The 25,519-nt window shown below is 40.3% G+C and overlaps 2 protein-coding genes across 9 annotated transcripts in view; one reads left to right on the forward strand and one right to left on the reverse strand.

Moving 5' to 3' along the window:
- Nucleotides 1–1,242: 1,242 nt before the first annotated feature.
- Nucleotides 1,243–23,380, reverse strand: KRIT1 (KRIT1 ankyrin repeat containing). Of its 5 annotated transcripts, XM_080383613.1 has the most exons (19): nucleotides 23,100–23,183; nucleotides 22,225–22,393; nucleotides 21,911–21,982; nucleotides 20,861–20,982; nucleotides 20,278–20,437; nucleotides 18,771–18,863; nucleotides 17,751–17,880; nucleotides 15,419–15,662; nucleotides 15,010–15,125; nucleotides 14,436–14,579; nucleotides 13,207–13,363; nucleotides 12,813–12,920; nucleotides 11,354–11,510; nucleotides 8,857–9,008; nucleotides 8,065–8,231; nucleotides 6,087–6,174; nucleotides 4,179–4,385; nucleotides 3,759–3,875; nucleotides 1,243–2,975 (listed from the first exon to the last, which is right to left on the reverse strand). In XM_080383613.1, the coding sequence occupies exons 4-19, from the start codon at nucleotides 20,960–20,962 to the stop codon at nucleotides 2,907–2,909; spliced, it is 2,211 nt and encodes a 736-aa protein (XP_080239739.1). In that variant the 5' UTR covers nucleotides 20,963–20,982; nucleotides 21,911–21,982; nucleotides 22,225–22,393; nucleotides 23,100–23,183; the 3' UTR covers nucleotides 1,243–2,906. The 5 variants fall into 5 exon arrangements, with proteins under 5 accessions (XP_080239739.1, XP_080239740.1, XP_080239738.1 ...); XM_080383614.1 differs by lacking the exons at nucleotides 22,225–22,393; nucleotides 23,100–23,183 and adding an exon at nucleotides 23,246–23,380; XM_080383612.1 differs by lacking the exon at nucleotides 22,225–22,393 and having other exon boundaries at nucleotides 23,100–23,202.
- Nucleotides 23,381–23,598: 218 nt separating this feature from the next.
- The window catches only part of ANKIB1 (ankyrin repeat and IBR domain containing 1), a 91,261-nt gene continuing 89,340 nt past the window's right edge, over nucleotides 23,599–25,519 (forward strand). For 3 of the 4 annotated variants that reach the window (XM_080383606.1, XM_080383610.1, XM_080383609.1), the window contains exon 1: nucleotides 23,599–23,737. The gene's annotated coding sequence lies outside the window, so the exon portion shown is untranslated. Of the gene's footprint in view, nucleotides 23,738–23,765; nucleotides 23,998–25,519 lie in introns of those variants that run through there. The other variant, XM_080383607.1, reaches the window with a different exon arrangement.

Below are 25,519 nucleotides of genomic sequence, written 5' to 3' on the forward strand. Positions count from 1 at the left end.
GCCGCGGCGCCGAGGCAGCAACAGGCCGCGGGGACACGCCCGTGCGCAGCGCGTGCCGGCGCCGAGCTGGCGCGGGGGGTGGTACCCGTGGGTCTGGGCTCCTGTGGGGGTCACGTGTGCCGGCCCCACGGGACTCCGAACCCACACAGGCAGCGCCGCGGGCTCGGGGAGAGCGGCTGGGACGGTGCCCGGCAGAAACGGCCCCGGGGTGCTGGCTGACCGCCGGCTGCACACGGGCCAGCAGTGTGCCCAGGTGGCCTAGGGGGCCAGCAGCATCCTGGCTGGTGTCAGAAACAGTGAGGCCAGCAGGGCTGGGGGAGTGACTGTCCCCCTGTACTGGGCACTGGTGAGGCCGCACCTCAAACACTGTGTTCAGCTTTGGGCCCCTCACACCAAGAGGGACGTTGAGGTGCTGGAGCGTGTCCAGAGAAGGGCAGCGAAGCTGGTGAAGGGTCTGGAGCACAAGGCTTATGAGGAGCGGCTGAGGGAACTGGGGGTGTTCAGCCTGGAGAGGAGGAGGCTCGGGAGACCTTATAGCTCTCTACAGCTGCCTGGAAGGAGGCTGTAGGCAGGTGGGGGTCGGTCTCTTCTCCTATGTAACAAGTGACAGGACAAGAGGAAACGGCCTCAAGTTGACCAAGGGAGGTTTAGATTGGATAGCAGGCAACACTTCTTCACTGGAAGGGTGGTCAATAAGATAGATTAGCTACAGGAGTTGAGCCAAGCATCACTTGCTTACTTAAAGGTAGGATTTTCAGACTCGCCCTTCTGGCAGTGTTGTTTGTGTTTGGTACAGAGAGGAGGGCTGTTACTACCAGTCTGTCTCTACAGGGTTTGGATTTTTCATTTACCCACTTCTGGATGAAACGACTGTACTCAACCTGCCTTCTCGCAGCAATAGTGGAAACTCCTACGCACCCAGCTGCAAGAAGCTTGCTAGGACTGCCTTAAATGAGCTCTTGCTACTTAATGCCCTCAACTGACACACTACATCTGCCAATTTCTGGTTTGCCATGACGAGCAGTCTTCAGTTCCCTTGATGAATGTCCGAGTGGTTTCCCACTGTGTGCTGTCTTAATTTGTAGTTGCCATGGGAGCCTCCCGATGATCCTCTCTGATGATCTTTCTACACACCTTGCATAGATGAGCCTGTTACAAAATACTGCCCTTTGGTAAGAACACCTGCTTGGTAAGACTGATGGCACTTCCATGCTGGCTGCAATAATAAAACCAACAAACATGACTTGTTGCAAACAATTTATTTAGTAATAAATAAGAATTCAGCAGAAAGAACTATACAGCAATAAGGCATATTAATAGTATTGTTAAATATGCAACTGATGTACATTTTAATGTTTTTCCTCTAGTTTTCTAACGCAGTACTATGTGAAGTATATTTCTGATAGCAGTGCCAAGTGATAACAAGGATGCGCTATGAAGGACCCGACTATTGCGTTATTTACCTTAAATAAAATACAACAACCCATGAAGATTTACCATTATTTATGCCTGTGAAGTTTAATTAGAAAAGTATAACTTGCTAAGAAGATTACAAATTATGTCTCCTGTTCACTTTTTTAACTGCTTACTACTTTATTTCTTAAACTGTGCTTAATAGTAGTAAGGTATGAGTAAAGTCACTACACAACAGCACAGTTCCTAACATTCATATTAACTTTTATTTGAAAACTTAAGAAGCAAGTGCTAATTTTTATTTTAAAAAAAACTTCTTTACAAAATATTGCACACTGTTCTAGCATGCAGTTTACACGGAAGAAATAGTCAAGTGCACTTAAAACCCTGAAATACAACCAGAAATTTTACAAGATTTGTCTTACGGATACTGTTTTAACATAGGAGGATATGTTTCAGACTTCATAGGCTCCCACCTTACACTTGGGACCCAACTGGTTGAGATCCAATCCTGACTCTGCAAAGAGCAGGCAAAATGTTTATCCAACTTCCTTGCAATATAAATCTTCATTCCTGCACTCTGCACTGCTTGTAGTCTCAAGAAACTGAAGTAATCAATCAGTAAGAAAATTAGTTTAACAGAAATAACTTAGTATCTCCTATATGAGTTTTCATTACTGCTTATGTGTTGCAATCCAGGGTAAGATTTATTAAACTTTCTGAAGTCCTCTGAGTAAGACTAATTTGTAAGTAAATCTGTTTCTCCCCCTCTTCCATATACATACTTTATATTGCACAGCAAAAGTAAAAACCATTCTTTAAAAAACCCAAGCATGCTAAACATTTATATGGCTTCTGAATGTTTTTAAGTATTTCCCTTTTGACATCCTCATGCAATATTTTAGAATAAATATGAATACAAAGTATGAGAAAGTTACAAGTAAAAATAAAGCCAGTTATAACATTTGTCAGAAACCCAGTAAGAATGGTTTACCCAAAGTAGTTGCTTGAAGCTCTGACTGGTCTTTTAAGCACACTTATCAACAATACCTTAAAAATAAAGTGTGTCTACACAATACTGTTAACATATACAACCTCCTTAATGTTCCACAGAATAACATGAAAGGTAAACAGGTTAACTGAGACTTGCTTAATGGCACTGTCAGTCCCATAGTCCTCCGGGAACAAAAGCCTTACTTGATTCATGCTCGTCCAACTTGGTAAACCATTTACATTTCATTAGCTTTATTGGGTAAGCTCAAGCCCTACAATAGCTTATATATGAAACACAAAAATACTTATAAAAATAATAGATATGTTGTACAATTTTTTTAAAAAAATAAACCATGCAGCTTCTGTACAAAGTTAAAAAACTGTACAAATTGACTTTTCTATTGTGTAAAATTCATGTACATGGAAGTCTTCTGTTGTGATGAGAAGTAATTTTTTTGCTTAGCCATCAGATGTTGTTTTGTAACTATTGTTCATTTCCATCATTCACTTCGTTCACTTGGCATTAACTGGCCATTTAATTTCATCAGAAGCTTTACGACGAGACCTGCCTATATAAAGGTATACAATTAAATTCTATCAGCATTTCAGAACCGTGACACAATCAAGTATATGACAGATCAAGTAGATAAAAATAGTAAGATAAAAGCTGCATCATTTTAGAAATCAGGAAAATAAACCCTGGATTTTTCTCAGCCATCAGAAAGTGTTTCTCAAAACCTTCAAACAGTTCCCCTGTAACCACCTTAATATAACAGAATCAAAGGCAAGTACGGTCAAAGTATGCAAGGTACTCAAAGCTGTAATTTCATCAGAACACATGTTAGCATGGCATCTTATCACTGACGCAGACCATGAGTAAAACAGGCGTTTTCTATCAGACATCCACAAACACTATCACAGTTGCTGGTAGCAACTGCAGTGAAGTTGCTTTCTAACACTGCCTTCACAGACCCTTAGTTTTACTCAATATCAAACCCTGCCAGGTTTGAGAGCAAAGTTACCAGCTCCAACTCTGTGATTCGCATCATATTTGGAATTACCCTTAGAGTCTGAGGGATTGGACACATGCAACAAACAGTTTCAATTTAAAAAAAAAAGTTTAATGATAACAAATGCATTTTATGTATTTTGAAGCCTAAAGGCTTCACGTGCTAGGAAAATAAGCACCATTCTGCAATACTAAAAAGACATTTTTAAGATCATTTTTGTGGGGGCTTGGCTTGGGCTTCTTTTATACTGTACAAGGGTGGTCAATCTCAAATGAGAAGAGGAACGTATCCAGTTTAGGAAACAATAACTGAGCATAAAGGATGAAAAATGACAATGCTTACCTGTTTGGTATGCACAATAAAGCTCATTTTATTTTCCAGACTATGGATTTGAAAACACGTATCTCCATCTCCCAACTGCCACATAAAGCAACCATACTTTAGGCTGAGGAGTAAAGCCTACAGTGAAATGTAGGAAACTGTCACTCAGAAAATATTCTCCATACTTACAAACTGAACTTTCCTTCATTCACTTAGACAGAATTCTGACTTGGAACAGAATGTTCCACAATCTAATTGTAGCTTATGAAGGAGTGAAGTGGAAAATTACAAGGCTTTCAGTTAGTATGTCTTATAAAATCTTAGAAATCTTCACAGTCAAGTTTAACTAAACAGCTGGACATGAAATGACTACTAGCACAAAGAATTCAAGATAACAGAATTAAGCTTAACAGTTAACACTGGCAATTCACTTAAGCTGACCTTCGTTTCCATGTTGAGGAGGTGCAGCCCTTTTACATTTACTCCTACGTACACTTTGATGACTTTATGGCTACTTGAACTTGCTTTGGTGAATATCTGTCCTGTGAAAAAAGCCGCTCCGTAAGTAGGAACTTCCCAGCAATTCTGCAAGAACATGCGCTGAAGGTGATGCATCTCTTTACTTACACCTTCACTGGTGCTGAGGTTCTAGAAATAAAGGAACGATGGCAATCAACAAGTCTTCCCAAATAGTTGTGGCTATTTGAAGAAAATCCACTATTTTGAGGAATTCTCACTGAACTAGTATTCCCGAAGTGCCTTCCCAGCAACTGTCTTGCTACTCTAAACCCCAGAGCAATAGAAAGGCCCAAATGTCAAAAAAGACTGAGGCAGAAAGCAGATACCTGTATGAGCCTCAGAAATCTGAGCCACAGACACCTCACCTGTGCAGGGCCCCCCAGTTTTGCCTCTCTCAGAAATATGATCAGCTCATCAGGGATAAGCACCTATGCACTCATCTGACACTAAATGCATCACTTAAAACTAAGCATTCTTCCTCCTTTAAGGGGTCCAATCCAGTGAGGCATCGTAAGATGAGCAAGTACCTTCCCCCCAAAACCATGGATTTTCTTTTTTCTTTTCTAATCAAAACAGAGGTGCAGATTTCTTTGCTTTAGTGGAGCCTTCATTCACAATGAGACAGGCTTCTGTTTCGCCTTCTTCAGCAGTGTGAAACAGTCGCAACGAAGGATTGCAAGTGTTCCTGCCTCAAAATATACTGGTGTAAGGTACAGTAACAAGCAGAAAACTTGGCTGGGCCATGTGCAAGATAAGAAGGCACAGACATAAAAGAGCACATCTTCAACAGTCAGGGGACCATGACTGGGTATAGTGTATGGGACCAACCTCGCTGGATCCACACTGCATTACAGCTTACCTGAATTCTACACAGCTATTTTAAAAACGTAAAATATATGAGTATTTTTGGAACAAAAGATTGAAACTCTTTTCCCCTCCCCCCACCCCCTGCACCCCAATAATGGCCTAAGAACTGAAGTCAAGAAAGCTATGTTTATTCCTACATATTATGTGATACAAGAAAGAGCAGAGACTATGCTGCTATGCCCACAGTCTTAGAAAGACCACCATCATCCTCTCATTCATCTGTATTGGAAAGAACAGGAATGATCTGCTGGTTTCTGACAAAAACAGTGTAGGCACCAAGAGAAAGTATGGTTTTAAATAACCTCAGAAGACAGCCAAGGCCTGAAAACATTCCCTGGGTGCCTCTGCAGTGTTTCCTGGCAGCTACCTTTACTGATGCATGTCAGCCAGTACAGTTCTCCCTCTGACACACCTCACTTTTTCCATAATTTTTTATGAAGTTCACGAATTTAACCTTCAGGTGCCTATGACCCAGGCTGGAATCCACAGCCCTCAGTTAGATGTCTAATTTTACAGAAGCATCCCAAGTCCACATTTAAAAATTTTGCTCAATTAACTGCTCTGGTCAAAGGAGTTTGTGTGTGCAGATACACATGCTCACATCAGTAGCACTATCAGATCCCTAACAGACAAGTTACACTGGCAAAAAGGACTGTGGATCTGTCGCTACAAACATGTGAAAATAAGTCAGAGTAGATTTTTTCACATGTATGTCTGAATTGGCAGTATCCCCAATACACAGTTGACACTGAAGATAAATTAACAGGTGACAATTATACTTACTTTTAAGAAACAGATCAACTGTAACTGTACAAGAAAAACAGCATTCCAACAACCCATCCCAAAAATTCAGAACACACACATTTCTAGCTTTATATACCAGTCTTTTTTTAATTAACTGACAACCAAACAGTCCAAAAATGTTTAAGACAGGATTTTCTACTACTCGATTATTTATCTTACCTTGTATTCATGAAGTATCCTGTTTGTCCAATGAGGAGCTTTACTTTTTAGTTTAGTGATTGGTACTATAGATTTAAGGTTTTCTTCACTAAGAGAAAAACAAAGCAGAAAAAAAAGTTTTTCTTCACTGAAAAAAGCAAGGAGAAAGAACACGTCTGACAATTTCTATGTTCGAGTCACATATTGAGCTAGACAGTCACCTCCTACTCTACTTTGCCTCATCAGGTGAGAAGCTTTCCTGAAATGTAAGCTAAGGCTTTCTAAGATATGATATAGTGTAATTCTCAATTAATGGAGATCTAGCTTTGTGTTACACACTTTGTGTCATGCATCATGGACACAGCAGGGAGAGGAAATGTTAGCAAACAAAAAACACTAAAGGGAAGCCTTTACTAGTTTGCTTTTATGCACAATTAAGGTAGTCTCAAAATCTAGTCATACAACTATGTCAGTAACTGCACATGTGATCTATCAAGAAAAAACCCTGCACACGACAATGCAACTTAATCTTTAAAGTCAAGGATACTCTGAAACAAACAAAAGCCTGGATACATTTTTGAAATGACCGGTCTTTTTAATAAAACGTTTATGTCAACGACAAAAAAAATCAGAATATAAACCTCTTCATCTGTCTGGAGAAGAACAAGCTGAGATACTTTCCAAGATCAAAATTTGAATATGGGTGGAAAACATGCCCAGATGCCCAGGAGGCTCTTTATCTGGCCTAAACTCTCTTTCCAAGTAGTCCTGTCTACAGAGTCAAACACTTCCATGGAGCAGGATCAACTCAGAACCCCATTCCCGATTTGCCTCAGCATGGAGAGGACCAGTGCCCTGCAGCTGCTGGGATTCAGCAGGGGGTAGTTTTGTATTAACCCCAGCTGCATTTAACTGCACACTCCTGCAGGTAGGCAGTCCCACTTAAACCCAGTTCTCCTTATGCTCAATCTGCCAACTGTGTAACTCTGGGACAAGATGGGTCAACAGCTGAACCTACTGAACACCCCACCCAAACCCCAAACCCTTCCAGTGAGCTCATTCACCTAGCTCACTCTGTGATGGTATAGCCTCTACACCTGACAGAATGAAGGGAAAGGAATGAGCAAGCGCAGTCGGCCCTTCCAGAGGCAGCCCACACTTACATCAGAGTAACTATAGCAGAAAATGCACCCTGATTCACTGATGGCGGAGAACACAACCAAAAGAAAAGAAACCAAGACAGCTCAGTTGATGCTGTGAATGACAGGAGATGAGAAGTATCGTAGCGTTTGAGAATAGCACAGCTGCTGTTACATGAATGAACTGAGGTGGAGATGGTAGGGGGTGGAGTGAAGGTACACACAGTAGAGAACTGGAATCCCGGTGGGCTCAGATGCTGCTGCAGAAATGTATGTGGGAAGAAAAAGTCGTATCTCAGAACAGCTCAGCTACTGTTGTGCTGGCAAGCAGAGAGAAGGGGAGGGGAAAGCACCATCTGGCAGAGCCCTACTGGTGCTATGTTTCTGACCAACTTAGTACAGCCGTTCACCACAAATGAGAGAACAGAAGTAATATCTCTGCATGGTCTGTGCTCTTCAAAGAGGGAGGAAAGCCAATCCCACAAGATGGAATAACTGGACACAGTAAGAAGTTTATTGAGCATTGTCCAAAGTCTCAGTCCCATCAAAACCCTTCATTCACATGAATACTATTACTCATTTTGGTATTACTGTATCTCAGTATAGAGTTATATAGACTCAGAATACAGGACCTCCATCCCTCTGCCTGGGATTGCAATGATTAAGATTAATACATTTTTAAGACCCCTGTCCAGGTTCTATTAACGCTATGAGGGTTATGCGATTACTCTGAACTAGACCTCAGTGATGAAGAAAAATAATAAATATATCATACCTAAAAATCAAGAGTTCCATAGTAAGTGCTATCTAAAAATACTTAATCTAAAAGCATGATTTAAGTTTTAAACACACATACTTACTTTAGAAAGCCCTGTTTGTGCTTCTTGCTCTCGTAATTTCCATAGACTATTTGTAGAAGCAGGCTTGCCAGTGTGATCAGCTTGGCATCAGGTGATGTATAGAAACCTTTCAGTAAATTATATCTGGCTTCATCAAAAAGGATAAGAATAGCCAATGGATCTTCAATCTATCAAAAAAATTTAAATAATATGATTTCTTTGTAAAAGAAAATAAGCCTAGAAACTATAACTAGAATTTCTCACTGATTCAGAGACAGAAGACAAAGGTGTGATCCTGACTGAAGTGTACATTTTAGTAATGTGTTGTAATAGAAAAAATGATACGTTCATTGGTTTAGTTCAACACTTCACTGACCTAACACACAAATTAAAGGTGACTAGCATACCATGCCCAATCAAAAGGTTCACAGAAATACTGACATCTGTGGGCTTTTTTCTCCCATTAATCTATTTTGAATAATATATCTAAATAATTCCATAGAAATTGAGCAATTAATATATCTTAAAAATCACAGCACAGGAAGAGAAAGAAAACTGGGCAGGTTGTCTTTAGCTGTATGACTGACAGATAAAGACTGAGACACACAGACTTATGACAAACCAAACCGTGGTGGGGGAGGCAGGAAGGAAAGAGAGAAGAACCTGAAGACTCAAACTAGTACAAAAAAGGAGAGGAGAGGTCAGGTTTAAATAAGTTTGGAAATTACTCCAGTCATTAAACCCACTGAGTGTTGATAGTCAAAGCGTTCTGACTCTGACCATGATTTCATGCCATCACTTCCAAGTGCAGACCTTTTTTTCTATTTCCAGTGGAAGTCTCACATCTCTTCTCAGGAAAAGCTGTGAAGTTTCCCTTTGAGGATCCAAGTTTGTCAGTTCAGTGAATATTTCAGGCCAATCTCGAATATGCTGCAAAGGCTTGTGATACGGCTTCAGTTGGAGGCCTGAAAAATAAGAGATTTTGGTTTTAGATAAACAGAATAACCCAGCACCCCCCCATATATACACACACACATATATACGTATATGATTAAATGCTGCACCAAAACCAGAGTATCTGAAACTAAGGGCTCATTAACAAACATTTTCCCCTGTGTTTTCTAAACTGCCATAAAAAAAAGGTTTTGAAAATATGGATTTATTGATAAAACTCTCAACATCAACTCACTAAATGCACTACTGGTGAACCTCTGTTATTTTCAGCTTCTCAAGAGTGAAGTGGTATTTAAAAATTTAATGGAATACCAACACAGACCTTAAGAATGCAATAATAAAACATTAGAGACTGTTGTCTCAATTATTATGGGAGAAATACAAAGTCCAGTAATCTTATTTCTGACAGAGAAATACAGATATAGCTTATCTTATAAACACATCTGCCATTTTTGGATATATATATATAAACCATGAACTTTTCAGAACAGGCTTTTTTTTAAAAAAAATCTGTAAAATGTCTTTATTCTTAACAGGCTACAGTCATTCAATGCTTCATGTTCTCCTGTGTATATGAGAGCTGAGAAATTAATACAGAGCTTTTTACTACAGTTTTACTATGTACTAGAGGTCCAAACCTTCAGTTATGCTTATTCGCTTACCCTGCCTGTCCTTGTAATTATTGCTTGGCTGTTTTCTAGTAGTGAGGAACTAGAAGGCTGTGTCTGCCTCACCCTCGCTGCTCTGGCTTTTACACTGTGACATTTCACATTATATGAAAAATTTCAAAGGACATGTAACAGCGCAACATATTTTCACTGAGAATAATCTGTTCACTCAACTTATCCATCTTACTTTCAAACACAGAAAAGTGTTATCCGTCCTACAAACAAGAAAACTATAGGCTTTACAGTTGTACACAAACTGCAATAAATACTTTTTATAATTAAATTTGTCCAGTAGTTGTTTGAAGCTGTGAATCAGCAGCTGACATTTTCAAACTTTGGCAAAGTATCTAGATAATTACTTGTTTTTAAACAATGTAGTGAGCTCTTCCCCTCAAATGCAAGGGTAATACTTCAATGATTTCAGTAAAACACGACAAATATATTTAAAAAAGGCACAAGCAGGGAGACTTCAACACCCAAAAACTTCCTTTTCTTCCAGACATTAACATCTATGTTTAACTGAGGGTTACAGTAGCCATGCGGCATACAGCAAAGTAAAAAGGCAAATGGCGTGACACTGGGAGAAAAAGATTTAAAAAGAATGAAGAACAGATATCCTGCAAAACTTATAGATAAAAAAAAAAATAACAATGCCACTGTAGTGGAAGATTGACAATAGTAAATAAAAATTTAAATGCAAGGCTTCTGTGTTAATGGCACTTGCAACACAGTATCCTACCAGACCTGAATTATGCTTTGTAAATCCATTATAATGTATCCCATAGCTTTCTTGTTCCAGCAGTACTGTTTACTATGTTTTCTGACAAAACACAATCACTTTTGTGGTCCTACTTACCTTTTGCTACATCTCAAATTACAACTATAAATACACTTTTTATTTAGATCATAAATACCAAAACATACAGCAAATGTAATTATGTTTTGCATCAGAATTCCCTTCCACCAAATATATCTGAAAACTTGTTTATCAAAAATCATTTTGGTGCAAAACACATGAAAATTCATATCATTAAAGGACCTAATGAAAAAATATTTATCAGCTTTACTTTACTTACTAGTTTTAAATAGATTAAATATTGGTAAACACAACTACATGCATCCAATTTCAGATGCTCTGGGAAGAAAAATACTACTAAAATCAGGGTAAGTTAGCAGTAAGGACTATGACAGCAAATGTGCCTTGTAACAGAAAGGCAGTCTGGACTAGCCTCATCTTCATCTAGATGAAGTACATTCTAGATGCCACAGTGACACAGGGTCAGACTATTGCAAGTACCCAAAAACCTAAACTGGAGAAGCTTTCTATAGCTCTGAAAGCACAGTTTGGAGACACCAGGCTGTAAAGGCTGGCAGTTGATCTACTGGAGGAAAGCTTAAGCAGAGGGAATAGAAAACCTGGTCTCACTCCCTATGCAAAAGATAGAAAGAATGAGACCTACAGGCATTACAGAGGGTCTGGCAGGGGCAAAGTGTATCAACAGACAGTCTAAGTACAAATTAACTTGTAAAGGATGACTTTTAAAAGCTGATGGAAAGAGGTTAATACAGAACTGTGAGAGAGGATGTTTCCTGTTTTCCTAAGGAAATACTATCTTTTTCTAAAGGCAAGCAGAAATAAAAAAAAACATTACAAGCTCTCGAGTATAATGATCTTCCTTGTTACTTACTGAGGTTCTCAGAACAGATCCAGATAGTGAAGTACTGCTGAGTTTCTTGAGACAAACGCATTCCCTCCATTATCTGCTGTACAGTAGTATTGTTTCCATGTTTCAACTCCACAGAGCGGTATGACCCATCCATACGATAAATTCGTGCTTTTTCATACTACATAAAAATTTAAACATAGTAAACAAATATATTGGTGCTTCTGAAGAGAAAAGCAATTTTACCATAATTAAGCAATTAATCCATACTGTTGAGAAAAAGAACAACTCCTGCAGATTTACTATTTATCAAAACTGCTTGTTTTATGTCCTATGCAAATTCTTACACTGTGCTTCTTACCACAATAACCCCAAGAAAGATCTTATTGATACTTTGAGGACTTCACTTCTGTTGAACTCAAAGGTAAGCAGGCACTTAGAAGTTCCCCAAGGGATTTGGGCTCAAGTGCCTATGCATGTCCTGAAACATCTACCTCACTGTTAACGCACAGGTTATGAATGATTCCCCTCATCAGTCTCTACTAAAGACTTACTTTTCAGACGGAAGAACCACCCTTTACACAGACCCCAGTACAACAAGAGTACAATTTCACTAATTTCTTTTAGCACTTCTACAATATTACTACTAATAAATAACTTTCCCCTTCAGTACTCCCACAGCTTTCACTGAATTGCATATGGGCCCGGAGTATGCCTCCTGTGAGACGTAATTCTATGTAAAACAGATGCTTAAAGCATATACACACAAGTCATAAATCCATGAAACATCTTGTTTTCATCTAACAGGTTAAATGTTTCTGCCATTTGACCAACTGCATAATAAGACCCCTAAAATAAAGGAGGTCAATTCCCTTCATTAATTATTTTGGAAAACTCATTCATATAGACTGAAATGAAAATAATTTAAAACATCTTGAAAAATCAACAGGTTTACTGCCACCTGCCTACAGAGATACAAGTTGCATCTGAAGTCAAAGAAACAAGTGGGTTTGTATCATTTGGCTGATTCTAAATCTACTTCAGAACTAGAGGAATCACATCGTACGCTTTGTTTACTATCCTAGCTCGATCTCCACTGACTGCCAAGGAAGCTTACACTGACTAACTGATGTAAAGCTTATTTTGTAGAACCCTACATTTAGCCAGCTGAACGCTCCTTCTAAGGATGCCACTGCACAAAGCAAGCTGATGGTTATATGATCAAAAGCAGACAAAAAATCAGTAGCTGACATGATTGATGCTTCTACAAATAAATTTAAAAATCATGTTTAAAGTCTTGCATATATTTCTCGAGCAATATAGACAGAAACATTTAGAGACAAAACGTTAGTTTGTCAATATTTACACTAACAATTTCAGTATACTGCACATTTCCAATAGCAGCTATGTCAGCCTAGCTCTTCTACAAGTTTATGAGTAAATTAAATATAAACTTGAAACTATTTTGAAAATAAACTCATACAGGTTTATTTATGGCTTCCTTCAGCAGTTTTGCAGTTTCTTCCCACTCGTTTTGTTTGTTCTCTTCACAGACATTCAGCGGAGATCTTCCTTGTTGATCAGTAATATGCTACAAACAGAAACAGAAACACTGGTAATACAGTGTTTTCAGTGGAGATAGGTAAAGCATGTACACATTTTTTGAGATAATTAAAATCCTTGATCCTACAGTTCAAACATCTAATTGATACACAATGGGAAAGTAGAGGTAATAGAAGATAATTAACCATTCTTTGGTAATCTCTCAATAGCATCATTATGTTTACACATCATGATCTTGACACAAGATATCTCACACACACACAAGCTAGAAACTGTTGCTAAAATTTCTATTTCTATACACAAATAGAACTCACTCTGTCAATTTCTGGATGATTTAGCAGAATTTGTACTATTTCAGCATGCCCACCTCCAGCAGCAAAATGAAGAGGAGAGCTAAGTTGGCCATTCAAAAGATTTGGATTGCATTTCCCTTTCTCCAAGAGCATTCGAGTGGCTTCAACTTTTCCATACCTGTAGACAGGTTTTAAAGCAGAACAGACACAGCAAATGTAAAATAAAATCTTTTTTTCCAGATAGTTCTAAATATGGAAAAGTATTCCCATGCTCAAGTTTTTAGGTTTGAAAGGACACCAAAGACAATGCAACATTAATATGTTTTCAGAAATTAGTATCAGTTCTGCACCATTTTGGTAACCATTGGTCTAGTAACCATTTATTGGATTACTTACAGACAAACCGAACCTTATGTTAAACTAGCTAATTTTATGTAGTTGTAGCAATTCAGTCATGGCAAAACATAATTCAGCCTTGCCTGAAAAAAAAAATACTCTGTGTGAGAATCAGAGTAAAGCTTCTGATTGTCATGCAGATGGATCCTGAGGACTCTTAAGCCTCATGCTGATAACTGGTAAATCTTGCGTATACTGTTTATGTAAGCTTTCTGAAACACTGCAAATCAACTATTTTTTTTTATAGCCAAGTTTGATTTTGATGTTATTCATATCATCAGACATTACTATAAATACAAAAGACTAACTTGCATAAAATAAAAGCATTTTTACAACTGAGGAAAGCTCTCAAGCACTTACAGATTAAAACATCATATCTCATTAAAACATCAGAGAAGTTGACCTCTATAGGTCACCTAGTCCAGCTTCCCACTCAAAGCCTGACCATCATCAAAATGTGCTCAGCTCAGCTATGGCTGTGCTGTAAAACTGCTCAGAGCCTTTAATGAACAAAGACTGTGAAAGTTACCACGCTAAACCAGACCCAATGTCTCCAACAGGAACTAGAACACATGTTTCAGGACAGATACAGGAGGCTATAGGTAAGTGTTTGATGATTTGATTTCCACACCTGGTCTCTGAAACCATTCAAATTGAAATTACCTCAAAACCTGAAGCAATCTTTCTCTTCAGAAGGTAACACTAACATATATTAAAGTCAAAGCGTAACAAGTCTAGAGGGTTTTTTTATTACTTATTTTTGTGTCTATATGACAAGTTACATAAATGATTAGTGATAAAGAATCATGATAACAAGCGTGCATTTGACTGGCAACTATATTAATTTGACTCACCAGCATGCATAATGAATAGGAGCCCAGTGGTCACTATCTAACTGATTAACAGAAAACTTTTTATCCAGAAGGTGGCTTAGTAAATCAGAGTCGCCTTCACAAGCACTGCGGTGAAGAGGGAAATCATCTACCCACTGGTGTTCTCTATGAATTAGAAGGGGAAACAAGAGGAAAACACAGATCAGAAATATTTCAATAGTTAAGAGCATCAACTTTTTTTAAATCATAAACATAGCACTAACTAGATCTACACGAAGAACAAAAATGAAGCTCATGCAGCTAGAACGTGCCAGTATTCACATAACTAGTATTTTCATCATGCAGTAGTCAAGCCACAGCTGTAATAATTATGCTAAGAAATGCTTCCCTAATGTTTATAATTTAAACCTTTCTTGATCCATCCTTTAATTGTTGTGTTTCAGTACTTACAGACTTCAAACAGAATTTTTAAAAAATATTTATACAATAAAGCCCTAAGGTAAGAAGAATATCACTCTGACCAGGTCTACCAAGTACTAGTGTAATAAAACAAAACAAAAATATCCATTAATGAAAAAGGAATGTAACATAATACTTGTCCTCTGTGACACTGCTCATGCTACGTTGCCACTTTTCTCTTTTAGGAATCTGAATCTTTGAATAGTCTGGTGCTCCAAGGCCAAAGTATGGATTTATTACCACTTTGTCAACCTGTGAAGACATAATTTAAAGCACAACTGAAAAAATACCTTATTGAGATTTGCCTAAACAATCCCCCATCCAGGCCGAATATTCTCTTGAAACAAGTTATGACTAACATTTTGCAATTAACAAGAATGATGTTCAAATATGAGGATTTTAAAAACCATTTAGCAGTAAGTGTGCAATAAAGAAATCTGATTATATCAAACATAAAGCACACACTCATATCAAATAAATGAATGAATTGTAAAATGAAAACATATGTATGTTCCACAAATATAAAACGAAAATGTAATTCTTACCCTATTGGTATACTGAAGGTCAGATCCAAACAAAGGATTATAAATACACATATCTGCTTTCTCCAGTGCCAGCATTTTACTTTTTATTTCCAGGGCAGTATAGCCCATATGTAATGAGCTCTCTGTCTGACCAGGTTCTATAGCATAGGCTGGGTTTATTACATTTGTTTTAATTCTCTCAAGAGGAGATGGTCTGAATAAAGCTGGGATAGAGTGAGACTGGGTGTGCCGTTCATCCAACCACCTGCAGGGCAGAATGCGCAAGTAATTTATTTTCAGACAGAAAAGGACTATTTTGGTCATGCCTGTCCATTATTTTGTTTGAGTAAGGGTTGCACGTATGATAATCACATATTTTAATTAAAAACAATTATAAGCTGCACAGCTGATTTTGTAAGACTAAATTAATCCCCAAACACAGTATTTTTTAACCAAGTATAGTTAAGCAAATATATTTGCTCAGACACATTTCCTGCTAATACAAACTCTAAGAAACGGAAATTATAAGCTAAACTAAGAGTAACATTGGTTATAGAAAAAACACTTAACCACACCAACACGTCACCGTTTTGTGTACTTTCAGTACTTTCAATAATGTCAACATACACATTTTGAAACTTAAAGCATTTTTTTAAGGATGATTTGAAGTTTCAATATCTGAGCTGACTTAAGTCTTCTAACTTATGTGTTTCATTAGGGAGAGTTGGAGAAAGACAAAAAATCAGAAGGTCCAGTTTTCGAACTGCTAAGCCTCTTTCAGATAGGCTACCACCTGCCTTTTCACAAAGCTGTGCTGGTTATTCTCTTTTAAGTGCTCCCCTACTGTCAGTACAGAAGGGCTTTAGAGCCCTCTTATTCTGAGCTACTGGGGCAGTCAGCACTGTACACTTGCTGGTTTTTTCCGCCACATAAAACACAGGGCTCAGGACAAGTTATTCATCTCAGGTTTTGTATAAATGTATTTTCACTAAATTGCTGAATTATTTTAGTGTTATGTTGAATGGGGCACATTTTAACTAAGGGTCTAAAGCCAGGTTTGTATTTAGGTTTCTGCATGTACTTTCTCACAAGCCTGAGATAAACACGTGCTTTGCTGGAACATATAAATTCCATTTAGAGAGTTAGCCTGGAAATACAGAAGTAGTACATGCTTTGGAAAGATAGATCCACTGACAGACCACTTGGATCTTGTCTGTCCCAGAACCATGTGTAAGAATGGCAGAACATGGCTTGCAGTTCACCACGTATGCTTAGGCCTGGATTTTTAAGTCCCACCTCCAAGCTATCACATGCTGCAAAAGCTGTATTTCCTTCCCTTATTCACGGTCCTACTGGAAAGGAGGACTGTAAAATTGCGGCCATTGTGCTATAAACACCCTCTTGCCTTCCTGAGGGATTTTCAGGCTTTTCCTCTATAAACAGTTGGTAGATAAATTTGTTACAGTAGTTTGAATCTTTCAGAAGTGTTTCAGATTACATACATACAGAATAATCAATATAAACTATTTACTATTACACTGCCAAGGCTTCTTGCACAACTGTAAGGCTTGTAACACATTTTAAGCAGAGCTTAGAGTCTGAATGCATTCATTAAGCAGCAAATAAGTCTAACTGGCATGATGGTATACATGCAAATATTATGACTCTACCAATAAAACTGTAAAAACCCTACACACAGAATCTTTGTAGATAATAGCCTAACTTATAATTAATAACTTACAATTCTGCACGTTAGCCAAGATTTTCAGCTAACTTTATTAATGCAAATAAGTTCATACGTAAGTATGTCTGCTATTTATTTGTTAAGGGTACATTAAAAAGACCAAAAAACTGCTCACATATTCAATTTTCAAACTACTATAAATCTGACTAAACAAATAATCACCTTCTGAAAGTTAACTCCCCAGTGCGAATAAATTTGTATGGCTGCGGAAGATGCACTCCCTTTCTAAAGGGAGGTTTAGTTTAAAGGTAAGCATGAACATTATACAATTAATGGGGTGTTTTTACTACACTGGCAGATACTTTTAAAGGTCACTTTTAAAAGATTCATCATTAGTATATGCTTTTACAAAACATTCACTGTGAGCAAGAACCTGTAAAAAGCCACTTGATTTAGATAAGCACACCATTCTTGAGTTTGCAAAAAACTTTTTTAGAAAGATTTAGATATCTGCTGTCAAGGTTTCAGTTTCTGATAAACAAGAACAAAATAATGTGATATCACAATGATTTCCTTCTTAATCACAAGAATGCTATAAAAAAATATGTGCTACATCTACAAATTATCTTAACTTGTTTTTTAACATATTTTTACTGAGAAATTTCTTACTTATCCAAGGCAATTAACATTTTTGCAGTAAGCGTAGCAAAATGGGTGCTGGATTCACTGCAGACTCTCATGATGTCTTGTAAACAGTAGAACACAGGGCATCCAGGACTGTATGCGTATTTCGTATTATCTAAAAAGAAAGCATACTCTGAAGACAAATTGATGAGAAGAAACTTATTTTCCCTTCTGCATCTTTTGCAGTTACATGCTCTTGAGAGCACTTTCTAACTTTAGGCTACAATAACTTCATTTTTTCCAAATGACAATTGATAGAAATTACATACAATCCTTACAGAACAATTCACAACCCAACAGAGCAGCCTTAAAAACCTTAAAAGCGTTTAGCTGCTATTTCATCAGTGTGATCAGCTTCATCTAAAACATTAATGCAAAATGTATTCTGTTGCCAGAAAAGAAGAATAGGACTCAGGACTAGAAGAGGTATTTATTGCCACTGGTATCTCCACAATGGTATTTATTTGATAGGTTTTAAGCATAAAAACTATTAGTAAGGCAAAAATGAAGGAGTTTCCCCAAAAGCACAAAGACTTCCACTTCAGGCTTTTTTTTAAAAAAATACTTTCCTGACAAGCAATTTACTTTGCCTTCTAAAGACATTATTTGCTATAACTGTTCACAGACTTCAGGAAGTATTCTTTTCTGAGTAAAGAACACTGAACTGAATAGAGTATCTGTCTCATACTTGCTTTCAGTAAATTCTATACAAGTTAACGCATATGTTTTTACATATAATCAAGTGAACAAATACAGCTTAAAACAGAAGTAAACTATTGTTACAGAAACAAAAGTAATACATTAAAAAACAAGGGGTTTTTTTCCTTAATTCTAAGTAACTTTTTCAAGTTTAGAGTATTCAGGGAGAGGTTTCCACTTGAATGCAACTTTTAATGCTTAAATACAGAAAAAGCCATATTATCATATTCACAAAAATCCTTAATAACACTTCAACTGAACTTCTGCTAAAATGGGTACAATTTCAGAAATTATGCTCAACGTTACCTTTCACAACAGTTGGAACAATGTAAAGCGATGCCTCCTGGCCTGCCTTCTCTCCATCAAGAGGAAACTTCTTCATTAACACTACACGCTTTCCTAGCACAGTATTAAAAAAAGCCAAATTAATTAATTAATCAACCAACAAAACAAAAAAAACCAACCAACCAACCAATAAAACCTAGAGTTTGCTATCTGAAAGCTTACCAGACTCAATTTCCCTATTTCTGAGAAGAAAAAAATTATAACTATGAAATATATAATCTAAAGCAAGTTAAGAAAATCTAAATACATATTAAAAAATAGACCATAAATATGCATATATATATATATCAATTAACATGAAAAATGCAATTGATTTTTTCATAGCAACTTTTCTATATCCCTGATTTTTCATAGCATTCACACTCAAAATCTTTAGGTTAAACAAGATTCTTTCTGAAGTGGGAAAGCATGCTATAGTTGCATGCTATATTCCATGTTAGGGTCTATGCTTTTTTATATGTAGTGGTATGACAGTATTTTCCTCCTTTGTTATCCTCCCTTACACTCTTACTGAATTCAGCATTTTGTTTGCTTTTCTGATCTCACTTGCATACTTTAGCAGTGGCCACACTAAGCTATGCATATTAATGCTTCAGCCCTCTGTTAAAGTCAATTTAAAACTCTCCAAACCATGGAAGAAACAGTTTTTGCTTTTACTAGGTATTCCTCAGTGTGTATTAATACCACTATGTTATTTCATGTTTGCTGCTCAGCTAGCTTTGTTAAGTTCATCCAGCCCCAATTACTGCCACCCACAACATTCTACCATGCAACCAGCTAGTCCTTTTCTAAATTGTTAGCACTGCATTGCCTTGTCTGAACTAACAACCCTCCTAGTATAACTTTACTTACAAAGCAGAGATGAGATACACAGCAAAAAACCATGCTTTAGTCAGTACAATTTATACCAATCTGGAAATGAAATATGCTGGCTAAAACAATTTTTGTCAGCACAAGCATGAGGTTCTTTGCTAGACCAGCTATGCAACAACAGCAAAAAAGAAAATGTACTAATCAAATTATATCTGTAAGTGGTAAATTATGCCAGAAATATTTTCATGTAGATACTGCCTACTGAACGATGCTGGCTTTAGAAAAGACTTTAGAAGCAATCAATTCACTAGTTCAAGTCAAGTTTTAGCTGAAATTGAGGATAAAAAAGCCACTTCAATCCAGTTTACCAGAACTTTAGCTACAAACCTCAATTTGAGATGAAGTAGTAGTACAGACAAGAAAAGTTTCACTTAATAAAAATAATTTAGTAAGCATTTAATAAAGCTGAAAGATAAAAGGAAAAAAGGTAAATTAATGGTTTTAGCTGTATAGTTGGCTTGCATTTTTTTAATGAACCTCAAAACATTCCTTCTTTTTTTAAAAAACTAATTTCATGCTTTTGCATGTTTCCATGCCCATTTAATTTTTAAAGTATTTTTATAGAGCTATCAACCACAAATATTTTTTTTTTTACCTTTAATGCCCTGATTGGCTGGTGAAATTGGTTTGGTGGCTTCTAATACATAATCCAAGATGCTCTGAGTTATCTCAGTGCCTCCCTGCAGTTTAGTTTCCAGCAAAACTTTCTTTCTTTTTTTCTTTTGGCCTTCAATGGGAACTTCAAGCAATAAAATCTTCAAGCAATAATGAAACCAAAGGAGTTTAAGTACAACTGAAACAAGCACAGAACTTGTTGTTGTTGTTATTTACTGTATGACTGTAAAAGCAGTAACAAAATTCAGAAAGTGCTGAATGTGGAGGAGCAGGATGGCAAAGTCAGAATGACCTCCATAACAGTAAGGTTAAAGAGAAAAAGACCAGGCTGTACCCTTGTAATGAGCAGCCCGCAGGGCAAGAGGCCCTGAAATGAAATGAAACGAAACACAAATATATTACAAAACCTTAAAGTGTTCAAATACCGTAAGGATGGGGCAATGCATAGTAGGTATATGACATACATGGAAATTATTTAAATATTTTATTGTCACATTTTCTCTTCTGGTTTAATTAAAAAACTTTTAAAACATTAATAAATACAAAAATTTAAATAGTTTTACTTCATAGGATTTAGCTCGATATTCCCGAGAATTCAGGCTAGCAGTATTTTTTGGACGAATCACAGCAACATAAGCATCTCCAATGTTTTCTGGGTTTCCCATTTCGCCTTCTTATTTTATCACTGGAAACAATGAATAAACAGAAAGTAAAGGTTCAGTTAAAAAAAAATCCAACAGCATGATAAAGTTCAGGATGCAGTATTTATATCCACTGATTCCTTGCATTATTCATTTATTGCTCTTTAGCTGAAGAAATATCAATGGCTGATATAATTCTGTTTCCCTTTCATGAAAGGGGAGAATTCTATATCACATAGATGTAATACAAATAATGTTGTTCTTTAACCCATTTTTTAAATAAAAATAATGTATATTTTTTTCCCACTTTGTAACTATCTTCCCCTTTTTGCAAGCTAGCCATAATGTCAGAGAAATTCAGGACTCTGAAGAATATATGAAATGGAAAAGAAAACCATTCTAAAGTGACAAGGCACTGTAATTTGTATGTGCCACAACAAAGCACTCCATTTCTGTGAGTTCCACAGGGATTTCAAGAAAATACCTGATTCTGCTTGCCCGCCACCCCCACCAGAAGTAGAACACCATCTTCCCTACAGCCCAAGTAACAAAGCTGATGAAAATGAACTATAGTATGGATTAATTTACTTAGTTTTACTTCAGTGAAGCTGCAAACCGATGCACAATTAATTCAAACACAGAGCTTCTAAAAGGAATAAATCTTTAGTTTTTGCAGAAAGTGGACACAGGTTTTTAGATGTAAGACAAAAGCTTGCTTACCCTTCTGTTTACCCCAAGTGACAATTCCAGTAATCACAAAATTTTATAAAAATGATAGGGAAAACGTCCAAAGGCTAAATCATATATCAGATTTGAGAAAGGTCATGTCTGGCCATTAGCACCTTCCAGATAATCATCTGCTTCATCTGCAAATGAACTTCCTGTCATTCTATATCAGCCCTAAGCACATGCTTTTTGCAGACTTAATCCCTCCACAAAGATTTTGGATGTTACTGTTTCTAGCTTCTTCACCTCTTCTAGGAGAAACAAAGGTCTTCAGAGTCCCATGCCCTTAGTCCAGTATTTTTGCTGGCATCAGACTACCTGAAAACATATTAAAAAAACCCAACGTAAGTAACAGCATGCACATTTTCACCTTTGGTTAAGATAAATACATTAGAGGATTTAATGGTGGTACTTGAACAATAATATCCATGTAGAAATACCTGTTGATTTGCATTACAGTAGCACCTAGAAACGTTAAACAAGCAAGGTGCTGACTTGTGAGAGCTTGTACTTCGGGATATTAGGAGTTTTGAAAGCAACAAGAACCAACCATCCCTTACAGGCAGCTGAGGAAGGTGTGCTCCCTGGGTTTCCCTACAGGTACCAGGATATACCGGGTTTGGGTCACAGGTTGCAGGAGGGATCCTGCAGAGGCAGGGCTGGGCCACCTGGGCGGCAGGTGGCACAGGCAGCGGGTGAACTCCTTCTGTCACTGCTCTGTACTAAATCCTGAGCGGGATGAGAACGTCTGGTTCACAATAAGAACTACGGTATGACTCCAGAAAACAAAAACAGAGGATGAAGAAGAGTGGGGTTGCAAGGACAATAAAGATGTCCACCTTCAGAAGGCACCACCAGTGAACTGACCCTGACCAAATCCGGGTGCCAACAACGCGTCACCCTCCCAAGGGAGGCAGGTCTAGCGAACACGCCTCAGCCGGGCTCCCCCCAGCGCCGCCGGCCTCGCCCCCTCCCACAGCGCGGCCCGCCGGCCCCCCGCCAGCTCCGGACCCGCCGGGACGAGGCGGCGGGCGGCCCCCACCGCCCCACGGGGACACGCGGCCACGCCACCCCCGCGAGGGAGGCCGCCCAGCACAGGGAGCCACGGCGAAGGCCTCGGCCTCCCCCGCAGCGCTGCCTCGGCCCGGCGAAACCGCCGCCACGGAGGGAGACGGCCGCCGACCGCTGAGTACGGCGGGCGGGCAGGGGCCCCGCGCCTTCCGTACCGCCCGCTCCGGCCGCAGCCCCCCCGCCGCTCGGCGCCTCACGGCCGGGAAACGCCCCCCCGAACTTTCCCGGTGGCGCCCTGGAGCCGGGCCCCGGAGGGGTGCTCACGCCGCAGCCTGGCGGACCGGCAACGGCTTCCACGTTCCCGGGACGGCCCCATCGGGGCGAAGGGCAGCGCCCCGGCCCCGCTCGCCCGCTCCCTCCTTGCCTTCCTCCAGCGCCTCGCCTGCCGCCCCATCCTCTCGCCGCGCCCGGCACCCAGGCCCCTCGTCCCGCTCCGCCCCGGCCCCGCCCCGCTCCCTCCCCCGGCTCGGCGGATCCGCTTCCCGTCGGACCCCCGCGGGCCTCGGCTACCGATGAGTTTCCGGGTCGGCGGCCTGAACTTCTGCTGCTGCTGCCGCCGGTTGTTGACCGCGGGCGGAGAAACAAGCAGAGAGACCGCGCAGCGGCGCGGGCCGGGAGCATGAGGCGCTGCTGGCAGGCAGGGAGGCGCTGAGGTGAAGTGGCCGCCTGGTCCCGAGGAGCGCTGCCGGCAGCTGTCAGCGCCGCCACGCCGCCAGGAGCCGCCGCCGAACAAAGGAGCAGCGACACAGCGGCAGCCGCAGCGCCCTGCCTGCGCGGAGGGAGCCTTGCCGCCGGGCGGGCACTCCCCACCGCTTCAGCCGCTGAGTGACGGCCCCGGCTGCCCGCGGCCGGAGCTCCGGCGGAGCGGGCACTCCAGAGGGCGCCGTATCAGGAGCGAGGCGCGGGAGAAGTGGAGGGGAGTAGTCGCTGAGCAAATGGAGGCGCTGGGTGGCGGGCGCGGAGGCGCCGGGAAGGGCCGAGGAGAGCCCCTGTGAGGAGCCGGTGAGTACCCCGCAGCGCTGGCAGCGATCCCGGCGCCGCCCGCGGAGGCTCGGGCGGGGTCCGCGGGGCTGCGAGGGGCGAGGCCGGAGGAATCGGGCCGCGGGCACAGCCGGGGGGCTTTGCACATCTGGGCGTCGGCAGCCGCTCGCATCGCGGGTGGGGCGGGCCGGGAGGCGGCTCCGAGAGCTCCTCGGCGCCGTCGCCAGGCTGGGGGAGCGGAGCAGGGGAGGCGAGAGCAGCGTTAGCGCCGGCGAGCGGAGGTAAACACGCAGCAGGTTATCGAGGCTGGCTGCCTGTGTCGGGCCGGCCCTCGGCAGCGCGGGCCCCGGTGGGCGGTGGGCTGTGGGGAAGCGTAATGGTGGGAGGCGGCGGCCGCCGGTCTGGGTTGTTTACGGGGGGGAGAGGCCGCCGCCGTCCCGGTGTCTCGCCCGCAAGCCGGCCGGGTGCGGGGCGCTCGGCAGCGGCAGCCCCGGGGCGGCGGGGCTCCCTCGGCCGGCGGCGGTGGAAAGTTTGGAGCTGCCCGATGTCGTGGCTTCAGCCAGCTCCCGCTGTTGAGCTCCTGCCCGCCGTGTCGGTAGCCTGGAAATGCTGCCTTGAAGGCAGAAGGGAAAAAGTGCGAGCGGCCGGAGCGGGAGCATGTGCTGCTGCTGCTGGGGGGCCGTGGCGACGGAGCCTGGCTCCAGGGCTGGGTGACGCCGTCCGGAGCCGTCTGTCCTGAGAGAAACCGGATGCTCGCGAGCTCGTATCCTAATTTTCATTTTGATTTTCTCAGAGTAAAATTTGAGTCTTGATACTGTAACAGTTTTGTTTAAGTAGCAGCGTCACTCTCCAGGCATGTCTAAACACGTACTGGCGTTTTCGGCTACTTTTGAACATTAAGAACCTTGACAATTCAGGATTGCTCAGTCTGCCTTTTATTTACAGTTCAGACGGTATGCAGACGAAACGTGGAGTCACAAAAACAGGCTCTGCAGAGTAAGGCACTAATACCACAGCTTAAATTCTCTCCCCCCCACCCCATTACTAACCATTGTTGATTGTGCTTTCTTCTTTGAGTGCATTTCTGTGCTTACAAGTTTCAGAAAAAGAGGTTTAGTTTAGATGTAACATCAGTAGGTGTGCTGTAATTTAAGCGTGTTCCCTAAAGAGACTGCTTTTGAGAGAATTATTAGCTGTGGAGGTTAGCAAGGAAAGAGATTGTGTCTTCCTCACATGTTTTATTCTTACTTTCATCTCTTTGATTTTCACTATGAAGCTTGGTGGATTAATTTCTCTTAAATCTATCTTGAGTACAGGAAAAAATACTCTTCTTCCTTGGGGGGGGGGGGGGAAGGCTTTAGTTAGATGGGACACAACAGCATTTTTCAACTTCTGAGAACATGTGGCTTATTTATTTGAGGTGCCGACACAGAAGTGAAGTAGTAGAATTTATAGCAACTTCCCCCACCCCCCCACCCCGGGACGTGTAAAAGGTAAAATGACAGTCCTTACAAATAAGAGACCAATTTACAGAAGAGGCTTCTGGAAACTTTAATTCCAAGACTTTCTGTGGTCCTGTATTCAAGCAAATTCCTTCTCTAACAAATTTTGTCCTTAAACAGAAGAATAAAATACTTTAACAGTGCAATATATTGTTCCTGAATAAAAATATTCCTAGAAATCTACTAAAAAAACTAAATTACGTTGGTGGTGCCAACGTATTTATATACATATATATATTTATATATATGCATCCCGAGAATATTGTGAATGAAAATTAAAAAAAAACAACAACCAAAAGAA

This window comes from Falco punctatus, assembly GCF_963210335.1.
Source record: "Falco punctatus genome assembly, chromosome: 4".
In the NCBI taxonomy this organism is placed as follows: Eukaryota; Metazoa; Chordata; class Aves; order Falconiformes; family Falconidae; genus Falco; species Falco punctatus.